Below are 24773 nucleotides of genomic sequence, written 5' to 3' on the forward strand. Positions count from 1 at the left end.
CAGGACTACAGTTGGGCCAAGCACCCAAGCCAGTCCCTTGAGATGCAGGTAAGACTGCCTGTGCAGCCGGCACACACTACATATGTAGCAGTAGCTCAGGGCAGTAAATGGTAGCAGGAAGCCCAGGTACAAACAACACAGCGAATAAGGTAAGCTCGCTTTCACATTCTCCATGAAGACATACATGCTGCAGACTGTCTTGTTAACTGGCTGACAGTGTTGTGTGTGGGTCAGCTGGACCTCTGGGAGGCTTCTTATTAAGGCCAGTAGCCAAGCAGCAATGCATAACTTACCAGCCCACCGGTGGCTGAAGAGGATGGGAGAGCAACGAGGGTGAACAATGGAAAGGTGGCAGTCCATGCTCACACAGGTCATAAAAAATATGCTGAGGTAAAGCAGGTGTGGTAGAGAAAGCCAAGCCCAATGACCGCGGCATACCAGCCAGTTAGTTGTGGATGAGGCAGGGCAGGGCAGGGTCCACGGTTAGCAGGTGTCGGCCATGGCCAGGATGTGGACACACAGGGTACTGTGGTTATTACAGTCCAGGTGGCAGGAGAAAGCCCAGAGGGAAAAGCGGCTCGGGAGGGAGACCCAGCAGCAAAACTCCCAGGAAGAAACCTTTTTTACTCTGAGAAAATAGAAATTACGATTAGACCTTCAATAATTTAAGAAAATATTTAATCACTGAGACAGCATAGTTTGCTATGTGAGGAAGCAAACTATGGAAAACCACGGAACTGACTTTTCAATTTAATTATAACAGCTTTAATTCCAGTATTATGTAATTTGTGATCTATTGGTATCTAGAACAGAAGAATGAAACTATCAGAAGATGTAAGATAAGTGCAAAAAAGAGACAATCACTTATTTGCACAAAATGAATTTAATGATTTGATTATCTTTACAAATGGAAGTCCATCTTGGACTCACAGTATCCATTTAGAGGGCCTAGACCAGCATACAATAGAACATTATAGGCATCAATTGTATAGTACAGCATTAACGTGTGTCTTTTTGCGTACAATTGTTTGTCTAGTTTAGTAATATCTGCATAGCAAGTAAAAAATAAACATGCTGGAAACAAGAACTCCTTAAATAATTTGTCATATTTCCTTTATAATCAAAGGCAAAATGAAATATCTAAGAATAAAATGAAAAAGCAATAAGCGCATAAAAAGTCTGTAGAATTCAAGTCACAAATAACTTCATCCATCCAATGAACAGCAATGATTTGTCTAGATTTTCAAAGGAAACACCCTTGTGAACTGCCATCTTCCTTCATAGTAAACCTGACTCACCATAACTGTTAGCACAAGTATTCTGTCACACTCACTTTGCGATTTTACTGTGCTATATTGCTTTAAAGGAAACCTGAAAATTAAAGACAGGATTGACTTGGCAAAGTTTTTGCACTAATTCATATGAACTGATCTCTTTTGATACACACTGATACATGCCATCTTAATTTCATATATTATAACACTGATACTGTAGTGTAAATACATTAATTGCCCTGACATATTCAGTGAACAAACCCCCTATTCATTAAGTGCTTTGTGCAAAACAAAAGTTACACAATTTTTATTCCCCTGACCCGTAAATGAACAAAAGCTAAATAAAGTGAGAGAAAAACAAATATACTCACAGAGTCACCATGATTAGAGCTGGAATAAATGTGTACATAAACAAAGGCACATTAAAAGCCATTAGTGTGGTCTTCTTACCCTTTCAGTCATAATTTACATGCTGCTTGCCCTTCATTCTGCTAACACTTTGGCTCTGAATATTAAGATATGGCTGGATTTGCAGGGTTTGAGGTGCTGATTGCCTTCAACCATCATCAGATGAAATGTCTTCGCTTTAAAAAAAAGTGTGAATGCACTGCCAGCATCACCTGGCTACAGACACAGTGCACTTAAGACGTGATGCATCTGCACTTATTTGGCAACGATCTACTGTAAGCTTTACAGAAAATTAAAGCTGTCTTATAAAAGGGCACTTTTTGTAGTGATGTGGGAAATGTTTGGCAGCTTGATGTTGAAAATATCATGTTTTAGTGCTAATTATTTGAGATCATACAGTTGTTTTTCCCTGTTATACGTATAATGTATTTACAAAGAAAGATACACAAGCTTGCAAAAAATAAATAAAAGTTTGTCCTAGTCACCATGTATATATTACATTTATTTTTCTTAATTTCTTAATTAAGAAGTCTTACCCTTCCAGGTATCTACTGATGCAATTTTTTCTTTTACAAGCTAGGGACAAATGTGGTATTTAAGGCATTTTGTCTTTGGTTGCATAATGGTTCTAACTGTACCTATATCCAGAAGAGACAGATTACTCACAAGTAGAAAAGTAAGCAACAAAGACTGTCGCAACAAACCAGAATAAAAGTGGAGGTACATTAAATTAAGAAGAACTTGGGCAGATTGAAGAAGAAGACAATAACCCCCCCCCCCCCGAAAAGTATGGCTGGATCTACAGGTCAAAAATAAAATATGTTGTGTGTTACATATCAAACTCCTCAGTGAGATTGCTCATTTAGGTTATCACTTTAACTTTCATGTCCAAATAAAACCACTGTAAAAGACTGTTCTAAAAATAAAATGGGACGCGTCTAAACAAAGTAAAAATTAACTTGGATGGAGTAAGCACAGAAAGAACAGGATACCCCCCCCCTGCCCCCCCCCCAAAAAAAACAATCAAACAAAAAACAACACAAAAACAAAAAACAGTTCCTTCTATGTCCAAATCAATATGCGTCTAAGGTTCTAGGTTAGTACTTTCACATTGTGTTTGAGCATTACTTGAATTTGGAGCTGTCAGGGCAAGATCAGTCTGTGACCATAGCTGAGTTAAGGGCGTAAAATAGGCCACGTCCACTGTCACAACTGTAAAGGGAGGTGTGGTGCAGCCTGGGCTAGGTCAGGCACTCTGACAGCACTTCATGTTTCACAGTGGAGGCTATTTCTGGACAGATGCACTGGTCTCCGCTCTGACTCAGCTGCAGTTTCAGCTTCTCCACCTCATAGTTGTGCAGGTACTCCTGGATGAGGTAACGCTCCCGCTTCACACGAGCCTTCACGTCCGATGGCACATCCGGGATTATCCAAGCCACAAAGAACTTCACCACAAACACCACGTGCTAAGAGAGATGGACAAGGGTGGAGATGAATGATGGGGCTGAAGGCAAGAGCTGCTTGACACTGTTTAAAAGCGTAATCACAGTGAACACTGCAAGAAGGCCCCACCTCCATGATGATAATGAAGGCCATTTTGGCTGCCAGGATGTGCCAGAACTGCATGGTGTGGGAGTACTCATGCTCATGGCCTGGAGGGTAGCGGTAATCACGATACCTACAAAGACACATTTTACCCATGACATCCCACGCATACTTATTTCAAAGTTTGACTTTCACCGATAAATATTTACACTTGAAGTAGCAGTTGTGTGTTTACATACATTCATCACCCACTTTATTAGAATAATTTATTTGGAGATGTGTGGCCAATGAAGGGAGGGGTTTCTAATAACATGGGTGGTAAGTGTTCATGCACAAACCTGCACAACGACACACGAACCTGCATGTGGTAACAGAGCTGCTGAACCAAGGAGGGTTTTCACTGGGATCAGGGGAGTTTTTAAAAGGGATCTCTGAGATGTTGAAGATGGACAGGCTATTGTTGATATAGCCTTTCATAGTGAGCTCAGTGCCTGGGTGATATGCGTAAAGATACACCAACCGAGGAATCATGTCGGAGGTAAATGCCACAATGAAAGCCTGATCAAGAGAAATAAATGAAAGACAATAGGTGGAAAAATACTCTAAATTCAAAATGGAAAACCTAAACCAAAAGACAGGTGCTTTAAGAGCCATTCGTCTAACTCACATTGGTAACTACAGAAAATATGGCGATCATGTTGAGGATCTCATCCCAGGCTCCAATGCTGTGGGCTTTCGCAGCTACAGGCCTGCGGAACTGGGTGGTCAACTTCCATGCATCCACACGCACCTCCAGAATATTATTCATCAGAGCCAAAAGAGGAGCCAGTGGAAAGGAGGCAACAAACAGTGTGATGAACCCAAACTGGATCACTGGAGTGAGAGAGAGAAAGAGAGAGACAAGAAGATAAAAAGGGAAAAATGAAGAGAAATGAAAGAAACGAAACAGACATAACAATGGTAAATGCCTAAGAAAGATGGCAACAGCACCCTCTATCTGTAAAAAATGTTAGTATACTAGGGTTTTCTAGAATCTAAGTATTGCTTAAAGATGTTTGTGTGCTTTACCCATTTCCAAATACTCATAGAAAAGGCCAAACTGGCTAAAGTTCTGCAGATCATAGTCCTGCTCCCAACGGCTGTACAGACTCTCAGGGTGACTGCGAGCACTCCTGCTTTTCCACCAGTTCTGAAGCCAACTGCGCGCGCACACACACACACACACACACACAGAGAGAGAGAGAGAGAGAGAGAGAGAGAGAGAGAGAGAGAGAGAGAGAGAGCTCATCCATTTACTGTGGCTACATCTACAGAACTAGACTAGCCATATAAAGTAAGGCATGTTTGTAAAATCTGTAACCTTGGAAACTGGTATTAATGATAGCCTATGTAAAGGGCCTAAGCTGAAGTGATGCAACAGTTAGTCCTGCCATCTAAAAGAGCAAATTGGTCATTCTCTACTGTTGACTGATCAGTGATGTTAGAACTTGGCAAGTTCTCCTTTTGTTTTGTTTTGGTTTTTATATCTGCAAGTTTTTTACAAGCCCATTCCTCATTACTCAACTGACAAACATGAATATAATTCTTTGTATATAATATAAAGGCTTGAATCCCTGCATGTATCGATTGCACACACTAATAATTAATCAATGTATATTTCACTAATATTATTTTACCCCTAAAATATATTTGAATGTACTTGTTAATTAATGAAGGTATATTTAATAATAAAAACTACTAATATTTATAATGTCTAGATAGCCAACATATCAATTTCAATATTACTACTGAAATTGAAATGTTGGTACTGATCAAACGGTATTAACGAACCACTTACGGAACCAGGGCCTCCTGAATGTTCCCCCACACTTGTTTACCAGCCATCACTATCACCAGCTGAGTGGTCAGCTCAATTAGACAGCCACCAGGGTCACACTACAAAGTGCAGGTTACAGACACACACAGCATTATAAAGGTATTGTCCAGTTGTCTGAAAAATGCACTGTTGTTAGACATAGTGGAGCAAGAAAGATATACACATCTACCTCTTCATTTCTCAGGCCACTCCATTCATTGAACATGTATGCATATTTTCCGGGGTAGCCCACAAACTTCCCCTTAAAAAAGGCCACATAGAAGCAGGAGGAATAGTAGTTAACAAACTGGAAGAGGAACATCTTGACAGTCAGCTTGTTCTCATATTCCACGTGAGTTTTAGGGATTTCTGTGGAGAAGCACAAGTGCAAATACTTAGAGAAAGCACACCATCTGAGTGTAAAATGAGTTCTCAAAATGTAAATTAATTTTAAAAAGAAAAAAACTTATAAAAAATCAAAACGAAATCATTTGATTGCACACCACTATATATTAAACAGTAAAGAGAACCTGTGTGTCATCCTCTATTTACTGTGCCTGCATTGTTACAGTGCCTACTGGGGCCATAAAAACCCAGAGCACTGAACAAACAGAAAACAGAACAAATAGAACACAGAACAAATAGAGCACAGAACAGACAGAACAAACAGAAAACAGAAAAAAGAACACAGAACAAACAGAACACGGAACAAATAGAACACAGAACACAGAACAGCACAGAAAAAACAGAACAAACAACATACAGAACACCGAACAAACAGAACATTGAACACACAGAACAAACAACTAACAGAACACAGAACAAACAGAACACAGAACAAACAGCACAGAAAAAAAAACAGAACAGAACAAGCAGAACATACGGAACACAGAACAAACAGAACATTGAACACACAGAACAAACAACTTACAGAACACAGAACAAACAGAACACTGGACACAGAACAATAAGCAGTCTGTAACTCACCCATGTCTGTGATCCAAATGGCCACACGCTCATATAAGAAATTGAGTATCATGATGATGATGAAGTTGATGCAAGAGGCCGTGACAGAGGTGGCTAGCTGTGGGGTGATGAGTGAGCCCACCACCTCCAGCTTGTTGGTGGGGCTGTCCTTCATGAAGCTGGCCAGCGCAGCGAACACGGCCAGCCGGTAGGCTATCACTCCAATGATACTCGCTATGATTAAAGAGATCTTAATGAAAAGAACAGGGGCAGCATAGAAGTCAAATTTAAAAGCTTAAAAGGTATTTATCTTCAAATATTCAAGTATGCTGACTTAAATCTGATTGTATGAAAAAATATCCTGTGGTATTTATGCAGGCTGGTCACAGCACCACCACACAACATCCAAAAAGATAAGTAAACCTGTCTTACATGCTGCATAAAGTATCCTTCCACAGACATAAAAATGTTTTTACCTCTCTTTGCTTATTTCTTTACTCATTTCAACTTTGCTGTTGTTCTGTCCTTGTAGACAAACACAATTTTGTAGTCTTGGATGAAATTTTCTATTTTTATCTTGTCAAATAAATATATCGTAAGAATCTAAAAGTGTGAATTTTAGAGGTCAAACATCAGTTCTGTCTATTGAAGGATCATATGAATTGTTTACGACTGTCCTTGGGATATATGTGAAAGTTGAGGTATTACTCCAAAACATAGCGATTTGATGCTCACCCAGAACAAGACGGTGGCCCCGGACAGGCAGGAGCGAGCAAGCTTACTTGTTACAGGTAAGTAAGGCTCCATCTCCTACACAACAAGCAAGCAAAGCAGGCAATAAAGCAGTCAACATACAGCACAACCGCCACCACACACCTAGGACCAGGCATGCGTTAGCCCCCAGAGAACCACTAAAGGTACAGCTTGAGGGTCACGATTCTAGGCCACCTGTATCCTCTCCTCTAGTTTAAGCCCCATTTGGTTAAATTAGTTTATTAGTTTATCACATCTGCTCAGTGATAAACTTGCATTCAGAAAGCAATATAATTACCACACGAGGGTCAAGTTTATAGTGGGTTGTATTTTCTACAAACCCATATGTTTGGGTCAAGTGGCAACTTATATAATGGTAAATTAATAATGTTAAATTACTTGGTTTAAATATAAACAAATCATTTACAGTATTAATTGATCAGTATTTAACTTGAAATTTTACAGCTAGTCATTATTTATAGAAAATAAGAAGTTGATATTGTGTATATGTGAACATAAAATTTATGGTTTATAACTGTAGCTGACATTTATAGCATCCCTTTATCAGCCTGCAGAATCTCACTTTTCTGATTTATTTTCTTTCTCCTCCTGATAATGCTTTTGCAGGTAGAGTGTGCAGTCAAGGTTTTACCACCTAGACCAAATCAAGTTTCCAAAACAATTTTCGTTTTGCTATTTGTAAATATCTGGTGGAGGGCTACTGAAATGCATATTGCCCAGCAGAGGTTAATCATCTTTTTAAATACGAGATGCCATCTGCACGCACAATCTCAAATGTTTGTATCCGTGAAGGTCTAAAAATCTGAGCCCACCTCTAATTTTGATGAAAATCAGTTGTGAATCAAAGAATCAAAGACCGACTTGGTCATTCCGGATGGAAAAAAAATTAAGTAGCATCTATTGAATGAGAAACTTAGGACCCCATGTCTAGTTAACTTCCATCCAAATAGGGCTTTAATCACACCAGATATGTAGGAGAATTTTAGCTTGTTTTAAGGTGTTGTGGAATCACATACAACACACCCCCCCCCACACAGCCTCTGCTCTTCCTGTCTTACCCACAGGACCACAGTGGCCCAGCACAGGAAGACCTTGCCTAATAAATCAGCAAGTGTCTGGTCTAGAATCCACTCCATTTCCTACAGAGAATCAATGCACAACCAGTTACAAAGGCTATTGAGTCAGAGCAGGGCTCTGGCTTTAAAGTAAAGCTTCCTGATCCCTGCTGCAGAAACACCCCTTTGCACATGTCTGGGTTTTCCCCGCTCTGACTCGCCAGATTCAAGCTGATGAAGGGCATGATAACTAGCTAATGAACCAGTTCAGGTCTGTTATGAAGCGAATTGGGTCTATGTCTGTTTTAGAAAACACAAATATTTTTTGAAGGGAACCACTACAATACAAGTCTTTTGGGGCACAAATAATTATCTTAAAATGTCCTCTCTCTTTCTCTGTCTCTTTCTCTCCACATTTTCTTAATTTCTAAGTCTAATATAAAGCAATAACTCAAGCAAAATATTGTACAGTATGTGAACATCCAGAAATCAATATCATAATATTCAGAGGCACTTAAAAATTAATTAGAACATTAATGAGAACATTAATAGGAATAGATGCTCATACAATTATTATGCCATAAAATAATATCAATAATGGCAATAATAATACTCAGCATTTGAAACATCTTAAATGTCAGAAAAAGCCACTGTTCGAGGAGAGCATGTTTACCTGGGTGACACGGTTGAGGCGTTTGCTGGTGCATTTAGTCTCGTACTCAGGCCGGAGTTGCAGACGCTGCTGTTCCTCCTCAAAGTCCACGAGGTCCCACTCATACTCCAGCCTGGCCTGCCGCCTTTTCCAGAACTCCAGGAACAGGGTCACTGCACAAAGTGTTCAGCGCCTGTTAGCCTCCATATGCCGTTCTCTAGTCAGGCACTAACCACTCACAAGCTGCTCAAATATGTCAGTGTTTTTGGCCTTTTTCTTTGGGAGGTTGGAAAAAATTCACTTTTATGACACCAGAGGGTGACAACCCACAAGTAAAAGAAACATGTATATATTTACTGTCATGTGGACTCAATGACTCACCCCATATACCCATAAATATAGCAAAGAATACTGTTGCTGTGTTGTCAAAGAGGTGTGATTGCTGTCAGAAAAAGATAGAGGGAAGCACTGTTTACTCTTTACAGTTTACTATGACTTTACAGTTAAGACTTTATTTGGTCATTTTCAGGAACAGTAAATGAAAAGCAGAATGCCACTCACCCAAGTGGAATTGCAGGTACTGTTCAGTTTCCAATAGCCACATTTTTTATCACAGAGTGGACACATGACAATGTTTCCACCTATGTTTTCATCACAGATCTCTTTACTGGAAAATATATTAGTCAATTAATTTTTATGGCTACATCAAGCCTGGTTATACTGTTTATTCAAATCGAAGAAGTAGTTCTTATTGTCACTCACGTCCAGACGGCGTCATGGTACGTGGCAGCTCCATAGATGAAGCAGGCTAATCCCACCACAGCAGCATAGAAGAGCATCTCCGTGTAGAAGCCCAGCCAAGCAAAATAGATACCGATCTTCTCTCCATAATATCTCCTACAGCACGGCAACCATACTGTTTAAGATGGAAGTGTGTGTGTGTGTGTGTGTGTGTGTGTGTGTGTGTACTTTTCTCCCTGTGGCTCTCACCGGATGAGATTGAGTGGCTGCTCCTTGTAGAAACGGAGGAACCGGGCCCAGTAGCGATACAGGCTATATCTCTCACTCTCACAGCTAGAGTCCCGAGACCTGGTCCAGTACCTGCACTACATGTGTGTGCACACATACACCACAATTGTTGCTCTTAAGGCAAAACATAACTTGAAGGTATAAAACAGTTTGCAGGCTTTGAATGGAGCAAGGCACCCTAGAGAAACAGATTTCATTCTTTTCTCATGGTGCACTTGGGCCTGTTGAAGAGGCTCTTACGTCATGCAGAGGGAAGGCAGAAGTGTAGGTTCCATTGTTCAGCAGACGCTTAATGCCCCGCTTGTCTTTATTGAGTTTGTCATCCTTGTTGTAGGTACATCGGGACAGGATGTAGTAGACCTGTACAGACACAGCGCTGTCAAATAAATGAGGTCCCAGCATACACATGTTCGGCTTCCTCTAAAAATGATACTGCTGCTAAGAGCACCAGTGGCTTAAGCCACAAAGTATCTTTAATAAATGATTAAACCCAAAGTGTATATACACTAGGATGAATGGGCCCTTACTATCCTGTTGCGTGTAGAGGGAGGGAAAAATGTCTCCTTATCATCAATGAGGAAAAAGTCAGTCTTGCTCTTGTCAAAAGGTGAGGTGAAGTAATCTGGCTCAGGGTGCATGACATGATCAGGCAAGCGCAACGGAGTGAAGAGCCAGGAAGCTGGAGCCTCGTGGTTGTCTGGGACATCATTGACTTTAAAGGGCACTTTAATCTTCAGTACATCAGCGTAGGTGGCTAGCACGTCCCATGGAGTGTGGATCTTAAGAAAATATGTCTTTCCATCCTCAGACTCCTGATAATATACACACATTTGAGAGATTCATAGTAGGTTGAGACTGTGGCCTAATGCTAGTATTTTGACTTGTTCAATTCCTAAATACAACAACACAACACTGAGTCAACTTTTCCTTCATTTTAGTTCTTTCTACTGAGTTTTTTTCTGTTGCTCAAATGTGAGTGTCGATCTTGTTAGGTTAAGAAGGCCAATCATCCAGTGACCAGAACCACTGGACTGTCTAATGCCATGTTTGTATTACAGTTATAGAACACACTCACTCACCGATTTGTCTTCAAGCTCCAGCTGGAGTCCCACATTCTTTAGGTTAGCCTCATAGATCTTCCTTCTCTCCTGCATCATTATATACAGAACAGACCCATTTACACTTTCACTGGGAGGCCACAGAACCTAATGCGAATGGTTTGGAGGATGAATGTCACTTCCAGTGTATCACAATTGCTGTCTTCATGGGAATTATGCAGTAATCTATGCAGTAACTACACAATGCTATGCTTAAACCTAACCTTGACCTTCAGTGACCAAAAAGGAAACATTTCAATAAAAACATTCATTTTGTGTATAAAACATACTTTTTCATGAAGACCAGCAATGTGTCCCAGCAATGAACTTTTCTATTACTATGGAGACGAGGTATTAATACACATGCATCAATTCCTGTGGCAAAGAACTGTGTAAGTACACCCAGACCTCTCACCTCTGACGCAATCACACACCAGTGTGAAACTCAACAGAGCAGTCATAACACCAGACTTGTTACTAGACAATGTGAGAGTTTGATGGGGTTTAATAGCCATATAGCTTTGGTTAATTTATATTAAGTGATATATGAACCTGAAATATTACAGCAATTACTCAGGAAAACAAGCACTTCTGCAAAAAAAATTAAAAATAAAATAAAAAATCTGAGCTATTTACCTGCTACATTTCTGAGATCCTTGATATTTTTGTAATTTCTTTAACTGAAGTTTTATATAAATATATATATATATATATATATATATATATATATATATATATATATATATATATATATATATATATGTGTGTGTGTGTGTGTGTGTGTGTGTGTGTGTTTTCAGTGAACTCTCACCTCTTTTCTCTCTCCATCTTTATCTTCAACATATGAGAGGATGAAGTCTATCCGCCGGAGACCGTCTCGGAAATATACAGAGTCTTTACTCTGATGCTGTTTATCCACCTGCACACATGCACAGACACTATGTAAAATACAAAACAATTAATTGAGCAAACTCTCTGTACATTCCTTTAACACAAGCTAGTACCTATTACAGCTGGGAAAATGCCTCTATATTTTCTAAACCCAGAAAATCCACAGCAAATATCTGAAGTGGACAAACAAACAGCATATATAAACACAGGCATACACAGCCAGCACCTGCTAATGTTCTGTACAGACACTTGACTGGGCCTAGGTTAACAAATCTAGCACAAGTAAACCCTCGATGGACTACCGGAGCTGGTACGAAGTTTCCAGGGTCGCACTCTGCGGGGTTCTACTACTATTGGGACTACCAGGAAGACTATGGGGAGTATGAGCGGAGTGAGGATTATCAGGACGTCAGCCTCCGGTCGGACATTTGGAGGATCCCGTGATGGAGGTAGAGGAGGCCCTCCACGAGGATTCCCCTTCTTTGATGGACACGTGGTCAGCACATACCAAGAGCGACGAGACTCCGGCGGCCAAGGCTCTGCCCAGGGCACGCCGCACTAGATTTAGCAAACTGCCCCGTGTGACTCGCAGAGAGGCCACAGCGTCATCTGAGGACATTCCCTCACCGCCCCAGGGTTCGTGTGCCTAAGCACAAGCCTCAAGGAAGCAAGAAGGAGGTATCACCAGTCCCTGCCCCAGAGACAGGCAAAATAGCTGGTGCACAGCCTGAGGCATCTGCCCCAAAGCCAGAGAAGCTGTAAGTGTGTAAACGTGAATATGGTCAGTGTTTGATCTTGCGATAGCCTGAGCGCTACGTTCTTTCGTGCGTATAAATAAATGTTGTTGTGTGTCACACATCTTGTCTGTGCCTCCCCGTGTTACACTCCGTCAAAATAATGTTTAATGACTCTGTTCACAAATGGATGTTCTATACAAACATTGAAAAGTATAAAGGTCACAAGAAAAGTATAATGTATACCTTTTTTAAAAATAATTTGAAATTAATTTTTTATTTGTTTTTGCATTTCAGAAAATGTTTTATTTAAAGCCCACAATATAATATGGCACTTAAATACACTAAATTAGGTTTAGTTTCGACAGGTACCTGAATGCAATTTAAGCAATAAATTGATTGATTTTCCTAAAATAGAACCAATTACCTGTTCATTTTAAGAGACATGTCTTATATAATTCTCTTTGTATATTTACTATTGCTCTTTAATAAAGCAAGTATTTCTTATCTCAATTGCTCAATTACATAACAGAGTAATCATTAGAATACTACTAAATATATATTACTAAAATAATCTATTGCTACAGCCATACTTACAAGCATCTCTAAATTCCATAAGGAGCCCATGTAGCTGCAGTTTTATGAAGGCACATCGGCCCTTTGTGCATGAGACTGCCTCCACCTGCTCTAAAACACAGCCACTAAAGAGAGTGGTCAGACAGCTGGGTTTGCAGCTGTTTCTCAAGGGCTACAAGTCCCAAAACACTGTACCAAACAACAGTGAGACACTTTATGAGCCAGACACCCCATTCCACAAATAAACAAATGTTGCTAGTAGCTTCTCTCTCTCTCTCTCTCTCTCTCTCTGGCTCCCTCACACACACACACTCGGACACCACACACACACACACACACCACACACACACACACACACACACACACACACACCAACATACTGCTGGAGATGTAAACCCAAAGGCTAAGGACTAAACAAGATAGCAGCCAAGTCCAGAGCCTAAGTTAACAGACTTCCTATGCACAAGGAAGCCATTTTCCTCTAATTCTAAACACAAAGAAAGGGAAGAGGCAGTCCTCACTGCTGGAAGCCCCTGGCAACAACTCCCACATTCCTTCCTAGTGGAACACACACACACACACACACACACACACACACACACACACACACACACACACACACACACACACACACACACATACACACACACAGTTTCCTCAGTAATGCACACTATTAGCAATAGTGCTTTGTAACCATTTAGCAATGAGCAATGCATGCCCAGATCGATGTATGAAAATGATCTCATTCCCTAGAGGCCAGTCCACCCGTTAGCGGATGGAGGAGGGAGGAGAAAAGACACAGGAACACTTTTACCTCCTCCATGTTGCTTTTGTCCACCGGTCACTGCTTTAACAGAGCAGTTAGCACCTCCTCCTAAATGAGTTCGGATCCTCCTCCTCCGTGCTAGCTGTCAGAGAGGACCGCCACAGACGTGCACCCCCACAGACCAGACTCACACCCTCACATGTGTGCCGCATTCCATGCTGCATGTATCAGCCCCTCAGCATGCATCAGCAGAGTGAGCCTGGGCTTGTCCTGCCCCTCACAGTACAGAGAGGGGGGTTGGGAGTGATGACATCATCCTGCCAGCAGAACACCACTGCCGCAGCCCGGGTAATTTGATTTCGGAAAACCACTCCGAGAAGAGAGGAAGAGAGGGGGATGAGGGGCGCAGCCTGCCCTGCTACGTGGAACAAGTCCCGGATGACTGAAATCAGGGTTCCGGCCAACGCTCAGGGTCAATCTGATACCAGTTCCCTTTTTTCTTCTTTAAAATCTGTATACATCTCTGTGCAGACCTGATTGGGATTATTCTTCCATGCATAAAGTAACATGAGCCTGAAACAACATATATCTTTCTAATTAAAAAAAAGAAAAATATATGTGAATGAATATTTAAGTAGGAAATAAAGCTGACGCATATGCAACTGGATCATTTAACAGCAAATAGAGTAACTGTATTTCTATCTACCATTACATGAATTTCAGTAAAATTTAATTGCCTTTAATTTTATTTGTATAACACTTTCTTTATTAAATGCAGGAACAAATCAGCATTATAAAATCAGGGGCCAGAACCACACATGAGAAAGCCAAGAGAGACTGTCATGACGAGGCTTAGAGGCATGAAAACGACAAAAGAGGAACTTAAGAAAACCTACAAGGGAAAAAACTCCGACATATCCTCCTCTATACAGCAATGGAGTTTGTTTTTATATGTTTCACATCATCACAGCAAGCTCAAGGAAACTTTCGCCATGACACTGCTAGCTCATATCCTTGACTGGATATCATGGCACATTTTGACTGATAGCACTTCACAAATATATTTAATGTAGTGTCTATCTTTTACACAGTGCTTTAATGTATCTAAGATTATGAGGCTAATTAAAAATTACAATTCATGAAACACCTGCACCTGCCTAAAATTCATGAAATACCTCTACTTTCCCACATTCCCATCTTCTTTACAAAGGTAAAGCTGAGGCTTTAGCAATCATTTGCATATATTGTAGGTGTTTTGCATTTAGATCAGCCTCCAAAACACCTGGCTTTTCCAATAAACAGGTTATGCAACAATTTAATTAGTTTCTCCTTTTATTATAAAGATATTCACTCCTTAAGTTGCCTCTTTAGTTGCCTTTTCTCACTCTTTTAGTGGTCTTTTCTCTAAAAGCAGATCCTGTTTTATTACTGTGATTAAAGCACAGCTGGAAAACTGGGCTTTATAAAGGAAAAAGAGCAGCAATAAGATACACACTCCTTCTGAACATGCCATGTGCCCTCGTGCACACGTTCACACACACACACACACACACACACACACACACACACACACACACACACACACACACACACACACAAAATCCCAGAACCCTGGTGTAGCCAGTGCCTAAATTAGCTCTCTGCCCACTCTTTATAGTATGCAGTGCTCAGAAGCACTGAGGCCTAGCAAACAGGGTGCTTTCCTTTGAACGCATCTCCCTAGTGCTCTCTTTTCACATAATTACATACTGCAGATTACATGCGTCTCTGCTGTCAACTCCTCATCAGAGTGCCCTTTAAAGACAACCTTAATTATACAGCCTAGAAATCACCACAGCATGGGTCTATATTTGGGAATAAAACATGAACAAGTCACAAACCAAGGTGAACAACTGCACCGTAGTCTTTGGAATATTTCCTTACTTATTGCAAAATTATGCAACCACTCAATATCTACTCTACACTACCAAATGCAGGCTACCAGCAGGCCATTATATGCAATGTAAAGGACTGCATGCTGTTACACATGTCTTCATATGACCTGCACATGCCCCACCCTTTGGGATAAGCCATAAGTAACCATTATGTTACAATTAAAGGCTCTTGTCTGATGTTTCATGTCCTGTTTCATGTTAAAGACTAACTTGTCATCATGGGAAGGGAGTATCCCATGGCTATTTCAGCGATGATTGCTTTTCCTCCCTAAGACAAAATTAAAGGTCTCATACACTGTAGATCTCACAGGGAGTTTATGTACATGTGTGTACATGTGCATATGTGTGTGTGTACGTGTACATGTACGTGTGTGTGGGTGTGTGTGTGTGTGTGTGCTGCCTATTATATTCCTCTAAGTGAAAATACAAGTGTGAACAAAACAAGAATGGTCATCATAACGGCTCACAAGTGTTGGTGCAATCAATTTGACATTGATGACATGCCACACAATCCAAATGTACGAGAGACATAGATAATAACACCATCTTTAAATCGTGCAGTAATTCCTTAATGGGTGGATAATGCATAAGAGTGGTTACTGCAAAAAGCTGGTGTTATTGTTTACTTACAAAAGCTATCACAAATTCAAGGATGAACTATTACAGCATCATAATGTGGCTTTTTTTTTTTTTTACTTCTGCTGTCTGTTCGTTAAAATGGACTGAAATGGCTCTCTTATAACACATGGACCAAAGTTTCAGTGGATTAAAATTACATGGGAAATGTCCAGTAGCTTAGTTTCATAACATCAGAATCTAGAATGTTATTTTTCTTACTAATGATCTGAGTGGCAAATAATCAAAGACAAAAGGTATATGATCCACTTGAGTAATAATTTGTTGCATTTGTTCTGGCAAATGCACAGTGACTAAATGGTTAAAGGCCCTCCTGCCCATATTCATTGTAGTATCATAGTTTTTCCCTATTACGGAGCAAATTAAAGAATAGAATCATCTCTGTCCATTTAGGGTGTGAAAAGGACATTGCTGTATATTATTAGGACAGTGTGACTTTATAGCAGTAATGCCAAAGATGTTTGAATGTGATTATAGGCTTTGCTTTGGATGTTTTTGGTGTCTGACAATGGGAGGCTCAAACACATACCAGTGCAATGTGCAAAGAAAGGAAATGAAGGAACAAACATGTAAAAATCTAAAGTAAGATAATTCATTTTGAAAAATTTGGCATTTTCACACCAGGTTTTAGGTCTATAAGAGTACATGAGGTCATGTCCATTTGGGTTAAGAAGGTTGAAACAGCTCCTCTCACAGCTGGTAAAAAGTGATGCAAGCCAATCAAAATGCATCTTGTAGTAGAATGGAGCAGCGTTCTCTTCCAAGTACACTGCGAAATTCTGCAATGTGTGGGCAAAAGCTGAAAAAGTTCCATGCCAGAAGAATTTTCTTTCTCTTAACATCTCAGGGAGGTACCAATCACACAGTGTGGACACTAGCATAGGGGGAAAGCATGATATGAAGCATGCTATCTTGGAACATTTTTTAACTGTTCAGTCAGTAACTGAATCCAAGCCCAAAGTAAATTAATTTTCTAACTGTTGCTCAGGCTGAGGACAAAAAACAAGTTTGAAGTTATGATGGGTAGAGTAATATGAATGTAAACGAATTATTTAATCTAACGTAATTTCTACACTAAACATAACATTTGTCTGTTCAAATACATTTGGTTTTCTAACATGTGAAAAATGTATACAATGTGTTACAGATCCAAACAGATCAGAGCCAAAACAACAAAATGACATCATACAAACAGTGCTGGAAGTCATGTGTTTTTGGTTTCTAAACTTTAGAGATAAGTGCCAAATGAATTATTTGGCAATAACCAGTAACATCGTAGCATGCTATCAGACAACCAAAACATGCACACAAGATTCTAGCACACCACAAGTCAAACTCAGTTCAGCCCTCTTAACCATGGCTTACCCTGGAGCGATACTTTAGAAACAGGGCTCTTTTCCTCCAGATCTGTAGGGGAACCAGACAAAGTTTGAAAAAGAGATGCACTTGGATATCATGCTTCCAGAGAGCCACCATGACATAAAAAAATCAATCCTGTACTGAAGTTTTTCAATAATTATACAAACAGCCTCCTTCTGGCCACTTTGGGGGCATGTCACTAAAAACACAAAACAAGCTTATCAGTCGAGGAGCACCAGCTATTTCGGACCCCTTCTTCCACGCTTCATTTTTCAAAAATATGTTTCTGTATTTCTATAGAGTCATGTTGAAAAGTACACAAAAACCTCCCACAACAATGATAGTCCTCTCCTCCATCTTGTCACAACACTGATTTGAGATTGCGGCCTGACATGACGGAATGTATCTCGCAGTGCTGATTGCCTGCCATCCAATGAAACTTGCTTCAGATTCGCATAAAGTTGAGAAAATCTCAACTTTTCAGTGCTCTCTTCCCATGGTTCACAATGTGCTCACCCCATAATATTCAATGCACAACTGCTGCCTGTCTCCATGCAAAAGAATGAAAGGCAGAGATTCTCCTAGCTTCACTGCAATGTAAATGTACTGTAATGGTCAGACTAGGTGTCATAATGATAACATTTCAACTCTGCAGCACCTAACTTTGCTCTTTTTGTATCTATTTGCATATCTAGATAAAACATTCCCTGCAAAGGAAGCAATAATGCCAAAACTAACATCATAATGCCATCATATCCATTTAAGCCTTGCTCGTCATTTTTACCCAGTGCTCCTGTACTTTTTTCTCACCTTAACCAAATCATGACGGTCCCATGAGGCTCTTGTGTAAATGTTACCCTACCTCTCACTGTATACTAAGAACTGAGAAGAAGAAGGGAACATGTGTTGCACTAACAAGCTATGATCATTGCCATAGCTACAATCATTACTGCAGCCAAGCATCAAGACCATTATTGTAATACTATATCAGTGAAGTTTATAGCTCATTTGCTTTTACTAATTAATTCCAAATTCAAAAACCTACACAACCAGCCACACAGCCACAAAATCAATTTGGCCATGGTTTCTAAACGCATTTGAACATAATTCTAGACTAAAAGACATTGAGAATCTCTATTAATCATGCAGGTTTGTAAAGTTCTACAATTAATCTATGTCTTGAAAACCATCCATAACCTGCATAAGCCAACACACACATGAACATGTAGAAACACACCTCTTACCCCTGAAAAACTGGAAAGGTGCTGAAAAGGTTCAGTGTGCTCTTTTTCACACTGATCACACACAGAGGAGAGACTGGAGTTCTTGGACAATGAGCCTGAGTACTCTGAACAAAGACTTGCTGAGGACTACAGAGCAAGAGAGGGAAGGAGTACAAAGTCAGAGAAAAGGGGAGAAAAGTATAAGGAGCCTTGACGAAATAAGAGGGGGATAGCTTTGGCATGCCCTGTGACATTCTGCAGAGAGGGAAAAAGAAAATGAGAGATAGAGAGATTTGTAATAGAAAAGCATTCACAATCTCTGATAACATTTTAAAGTTATTTTTCACAAATCTTTATGGCATCTGCATGAATAACATTATGATATATATAAAGTTTTTTTCGTCAGAGGTTGGCTGGATTTTTATCTGCCTTCTAGCCTTTGAAAGATATCATCTCTTACAAAGCAAAAAACCCCGTTTTCTGTTCATTGATACTGCTCTTCATGGTCACACATGCACACACACGTATGCATGCATACACACACGTGTGTACACGTGGTAAATACTAAAACATTAATTGTTTCTCCCACTTCTCATGATTTTCCTGTATGTGCTATTAACAGGTTACTCTAAAAAGCTAAAACCTCCTAAAGCCAAGGGCTAAAAAAACTTCTAAATATGTACAATATATAGCATTTTAAATTAATACGTAACAGGCTGAGTAATCCACCCTGTATGGCACAAAAAACACAGATAACTAAGCTAACAAACTTATTTAATTATTTATACACACATTGCAAACATCAAAAGTTTTCTAGTGAAAAGAAAAGAAAAGACTGGTAAAATATGTGGGGCCTTAGAAATGTACCATGATAATACTGTCAGACAATAAGACTAAATAGTACAATGTCACATGTCATGTAAGAAAAACAGCCAAATAAAAGTATAAAGTGGGTAGGCTGTAAGATAAGATGATAGACGTGATAAGAAGTGACACTACCAAACACTTTTGTTTACTCCTATTTGTGAGACACTCATACCTTCCCAATAGCTTTTACAAGACTTGGGTACAAAATGACTGGCAAGCACCCAAATTTGTGCCACATCATTCTCTGGCATGTCAGTTGGCAGTAGTGAATTAAAAGGATGCATAAGGATGTGTAAAGATGCTTATATTTCACACAGCTTTTGGTTATTATATATAAGGCAGTGAGTCTTGCTCTTAAACTGGGCTGTAGTTATTGGTGAAGCAGCACTTGGGGGCTCTGGGATCTGGCTGGCAACAGGGCGCATTAGGGAAATAAAGGGCTATTGTAATGAATATAGAGCAAGCAGCATATTCATAAGGCATTACCTTGTCATGTGGAGGCGAACCACTGTCCAACTGTCGATATAAGCCGTTGTTCTCCTCTGTGAGAGACAGAAAGACAATAAACTAGGAGGACTGAGTTGTGTTACAATTGGTATGTATTAATTTCAGAGAAATTAGATTTTATATTTAGAACTGAGAATAAGCTGCAGAATTTTAAGCAGAAACCGGAAGCAGAGAAACAAACGCTGCCTGCCATTTCCTGTGGCTTACTCATCTATGACTTTTGACTTAGTCTTTCACTACAGAAGAGTAAACAAAACTAAAGGCCTTTGTAGAAGTTGATGCTGTAGATGTAATCATATTACATGCTAACATAATCAATACAGTCAAACAAAATCTGGGAAAATACTACCAGGCCATGTCCATAAATGATTCAATACATGCATGGTATTCAGAAAAACAAACATTTCCCAAGCAACCATCAATAACTAACTTCTCATATGTGAAGTCAGAGTAATCGAAGGTTCCTCTTTTGCTGTTTTACATTTACTCTGGGCATAAACTGGGTTAATATGAGGCTCCAACAGCCTAGGGTTATCACTGGATGGCTCTAGAGCAAACAACTACCTCTACAACACTGGAACAGTAATGCTCTGAAACTGGTTCTCAGAGTATTATAATATGGTGCCACTGACATGCTTAACTGCTATTAGCAACACCATTATTGTAACAAGGATTCTTGAGGATTCTTATGCAGTCCAGAGTCCTAATCTTCAATGCAGTTTGATGGCTCATCTTTCACAGAGCTTGGGTTTCTCTAATGTGAGCCTCAAAGAAGTTAAAGAAATGCTTAAATAGCTATTAAGATTCAACAGTATATGTGATACAAAATATGCTTTACAAATATATAAACTATAAAAACAAGGAAATAATTGTACAAATATATTGGATTAACAGTAGGCTTAAACTGAAGAGAGGTAACCGGGTTGGTTTTTTTCACTTAATATATGAACCATTGCACTTTGCTTTCAGACAAATGCTTATTTTTGGCTCATTTACAGAAAGCAAAGGCAAAAAAGCAAACAGATTATGTCTTGGAGACCTGTTTTTACATGCCTGGGATGGTCATGTGTACTCCCTGGGTTAACACCGGTCTGGTGGCACATTTGCAACGACAGTGGCAAACACTAGATGTCTAGCTCCTTATATACACAGTCTCCACAGAACAGTCTGTTATCCCATCATCATGCAATCAGTGTTGAAATGCCATGAATCTGTGACATATCTGGCTACTGCACATATACTTTCAGAAAATTTCCATTTTGAAAAGGAGAAATGTTGGGCATGTCACGTCACACTATTTCATTTTGCCTAAATGCTCCATAAGGCTGAGAATAAGACAAAGCTCATTGTGTTTTTAAAGTTCAGTTTCTTTAGTATTAATGTTATTGAGTGTCTTTTTAACTCAGGGTGTACTGAAATTATTGTATAGTGACATGTTTCTAGCAAACCTTGCACTTATCTCTTATAATACCTAAGGTTATTCATACACTAAGATAGCAAATCTTTGTCACTGTATATAACTTTCAAAGTATCTCATATAGTTAGCCTTACTGCCACAAAAGGGTAATTCTTCATTATTTCTTAACTCTTGACACACCCTTCACATGGAAAGTCAATGGCAAGATAGGGATGGCAGAGAATAAAGAACAAGATCACAGTTCTACTGGGGATCCAAGCCACAGTGGCTTTTCTCCTACACTAGCAACCTCAGATTTGCTGAGTTTCTACTGCTGTTAGAAAGCTTCCAATTCACCACCTTCTCTAAGGCCTTTGAAAGAAACCAGCAATTAATTCTGCACCGGTCTTCGACAGGAAACTGTTGGTGCAGAGGTTGTTGTTTTGCAGGTGCAGAAAGTGATGAGTTTGGACTACCTATATAAAACAAAGTTCTTGAGATCATATACCACTACCAGCATAACAACCATAACCTGTAGAAGCTAAATACAAACTCCCCTTTGCTCTCTCTATACTAAAAGGAAGATTGCTGTGTGTGATAACTGAGTTCAAAGTATGTACATGGTGATGATTAAGGTGACTAAGGTCACTAAAGATACATTCACTATGTTTTGAAAAACTAATGCCAAAATGTAACTGTGATCATAAAGTGTGTCAAATAGCTTACCATTCTTTATCCTATGTTATTGCAATCATAAAACTGGTTGCAAGTTAACTATCAAGTTTGATAGTCTATCTATATAAAGACATTAAATAAATAATCTCTATCCTTGTGCAGTCAAGCCATGTTTAATAAGTATACTGTAAAAAAAAAATGTGTTGTTATAATGTAAAAAGGTAAGTACCTGGACTAGTTTACAATTTTGAATAAACTGAACTTGAATAATTAGTTGTTGTTCTTCTATTGCATTATCTGATGTTCAGTTAGCCACAAATTGTAACATGCAGAAACATGCTTTTTAAAATTAAAACAACAAATAATTTGTCAATGTATGCCATCTTGCTAATACTTGATGGTAAGTACTTTTGTCTAGTAATATTTGAATTGTAATATCTGTTAACAGATAAAAAGTGTCCTAGTTACTTTTTCCCAGATGGCTAGCTGACAGGAAAACAGTCACTGGCATGAGTGAAAGAGTATTTCCACTGCATGACTATACTGAGAGAGAGAGAGAGAGAGAGAGAGAGAGAGAGAGGAGAGAGAGAGAGAGAGGAGAGAGATGAGGAGAGAGATGAGAGAGAGAGAGAGAGAGAGAGGACGACACAGACAGACAGACAGACAGACAGACAGACAGATACAGACAGAACGCGTAAACCATTTACACATAAATCTGGAGGCAGGCAGTGTTTTAAAGGGGATGCTTAAACTATACCAAAGTAACTCACAGGTTATTTTACGTAAATAAAAGTGCCCTTGTTCAGTGTCATATTTTAGCAATACGCCGCAGATAGACTATCTTCAGTAAATTTTAACTTCCTAACTGTGCTGTATAATGATCATTTATTCCTTAAAAGCGAAAAAGTTTAAAATTATATTTTTAATTTTACTTTTTCCTACAAACAACAATACCTAGCAAATATGATCTAATCTTGCATCTGATGTACTAATAGTAACAACGTTTTGTGTGCATTGTACTCTGCCTCAGTTCCATACGAAATAATAAAATAATTTCTTTAAAGAATATGTATATGCATTAAGTCTTAATCACAAAAGTGATTAATCACAAAAGTGATTAAGTGACTACGAAGTTGACGTTCATCGTTGGCAACTTAGTTATTTCTACGTCTAAAACACCATTACCGAAACCACATCTTAAAAAAATAACAACGGTCCTGTTCGAGACTTACCCTCACTAGGAGAACCGGTCTCACTCATTTCAATAAGTGTTTCTTCTCGCGACTTTCCTATTCCTCGAGTCATTTTGACAATGGTTCAGAAGTTTAGAAAACGGAAAGAAAAACGTTCTTTCGAATACGACTTCGTCGCAGCCCACGCCCCAGACACCAGACCAGCGCGCAGCAACACGACTTATCCGCTCACCCGTTGTCAGCCGAGTGGTCTTGTATGGACACTTCAGCAACTTCATATTGCCAGCCATTAAAGGGGAGTTGCTTAGTCTAAAACGTAATACATCGGCATAAAACTAAATCTAACTCGTAACTAATCTTAAAGTAAAATGTAGACGCGCAAAAACAACTCTGTAGAAAATGTTACTGTACGATACAATAATATCGGTGTATTAGTATATTTCCTATGTCAACATATTTCAATTTAAATGTGGACAGAAAATCAGCCTCTGGATCACGTTCATGTTGGACCGTATGGACAGGGCACCCTTTAAAAATGCTTTAATAGTTTTTTATATCTCTTATAAACACACACACACACACACACACACACACACACACACACACACACACACACACACACACACACACTTCTTTAAATGAACCCACGGATGTCAGAGGTGTGTGTGTGTGTGTGTGTGTGTGTGTGTGTGTGTGTGTGTGTGTGCGTGCGTTCGCGCGCGCGTGTGCGGGTGCATGATATTTATTTATATGTGCAATGCGTATCTACTAAGCAACATTAATGGAGAATAATGAGTTATGTTTTACACAAGTAAGGTTCTGAGGAGGTTATAATTTTACAGGTCAACTACAAATTAATTACATTAGACTTATCTTTTCATAATTTTTCATAATGTTATGTCAACTTATATTTCTCACTTTATCTCTGTCACGTGGCACAGTGATCCAGTCTCAGCTCCCATGTACATTTGTTGGTGAATGACTCTGAGATATCTAATGCTGTTTCCCAAAAAGTATACACACTAACTCTTGCAGCTCTGAAATCTATCCCTCCCTTTCCCCTCCTGTTCTACTCTACATCTGTAAGCAAGGGAGGCCTGCCTAGCCAATATAAATACTTCCTTCAAGTGGTTAGCACAGGCCTTTACTCTAGCAATTACACCATGCTTTCTCTAAGGGTGTGGCAAAAGGGCAGAATTAGGCCTAGGTACTTATTTCCCAAACCTCAGCCCTGCTAATCTAACCAGCACATGGGAATATCCATGAATATGTCAGTAACAAGAGGATGGGGGTGTCAAGGTATGAGATAGACTTGATTTTATTGGTTTAGCATAGAAATGTTGCTGCTCTGAAGACAGAAC

General features: G+C 39.5%; 1 protein-coding gene across 4 annotated transcripts; it reads right to left on the reverse strand.

The window, feature by feature from the left end:
• Nucleotides 1–1069: 1069 nt before the first annotated feature.
• On the reverse strand, nt 1070–23648 carry ano5a (anoctamin 5a). 4 transcript variants are annotated; one of them, XM_027003176.2, is made up of 22 exons: nt 23452–23648; nt 20128–20183; nt 18796–18921; nt 17558–17599; nt 11467–11574; nt 10638–10706; nt 10086–10370; nt 9799–9918; nt 9520–9635; nt 9292–9426; nt 9091–9196; nt 8911–8971; nt 8551–8702; nt 6784–6858; nt 6070–6298; nt 5273–5451; nt 5065–5162; nt 4296–4426; nt 3895–4100; nt 3586–3785; nt 3255–3360; nt 1070–3148 (listed from the first exon to the last, which is right to left on the reverse strand). In XM_027003176.2, the coding sequence occupies exons 1-22, from the start codon at nt 23522–23524 to the stop codon at nt 2924–2926; spliced, it is 2898 nt and encodes a 965-aa protein (XP_026858977.2). In that variant the 5' UTR covers nt 23525–23648; the 3' UTR covers nt 1070–2923. The 4 variants fall into 4 exon arrangements, with proteins under 4 accessions (XP_026858977.2, XP_026858978.2, XP_026858979.1 ...); XM_027003177.2 differs by lacking the exon at nt 17558–17599; XM_027003178.2 differs by lacking the exons at nt 17558–17599; nt 18796–18921.
• Nucleotides 23649–24773: the final 1125 nt, after the last annotated feature.

Source organism: Electrophorus electricus, chromosome 2 (genome assembly GCF_013358815.1).
Source record: "Electrophorus electricus isolate fEleEle1 chromosome 2, fEleEle1.pri, whole genome shotgun sequence".
In the NCBI taxonomy this organism is placed as follows: Eukaryota; Metazoa; Chordata; class Actinopteri; order Gymnotiformes; family Gymnotidae; genus Electrophorus; species Electrophorus electricus.

Bases quoted from the DNA above. Each gene is read 5' to 3' on its own strand.
- ano5a (XM_027003176.2), bottom strand. From the start codon at position 23,524: ATGACTCGAGGAATAGGAAAGTCGCGAGAAGAAACACTTATTGAAATG. The intron at 8,972-9,090 runs GTGAGTGGCATT...TTTTTCTGACAG, and splicing joins GTACCTGCAATTCCACTTGG to CAATCACACCTCTTTGACAA. The intron at 5,452-6,069 runs GTGAGTTACAGA...GCTTCTCCACAG, and splicing joins CATTTGGATCACAGACATGG to AAATCCCTAAAACTCACGTG.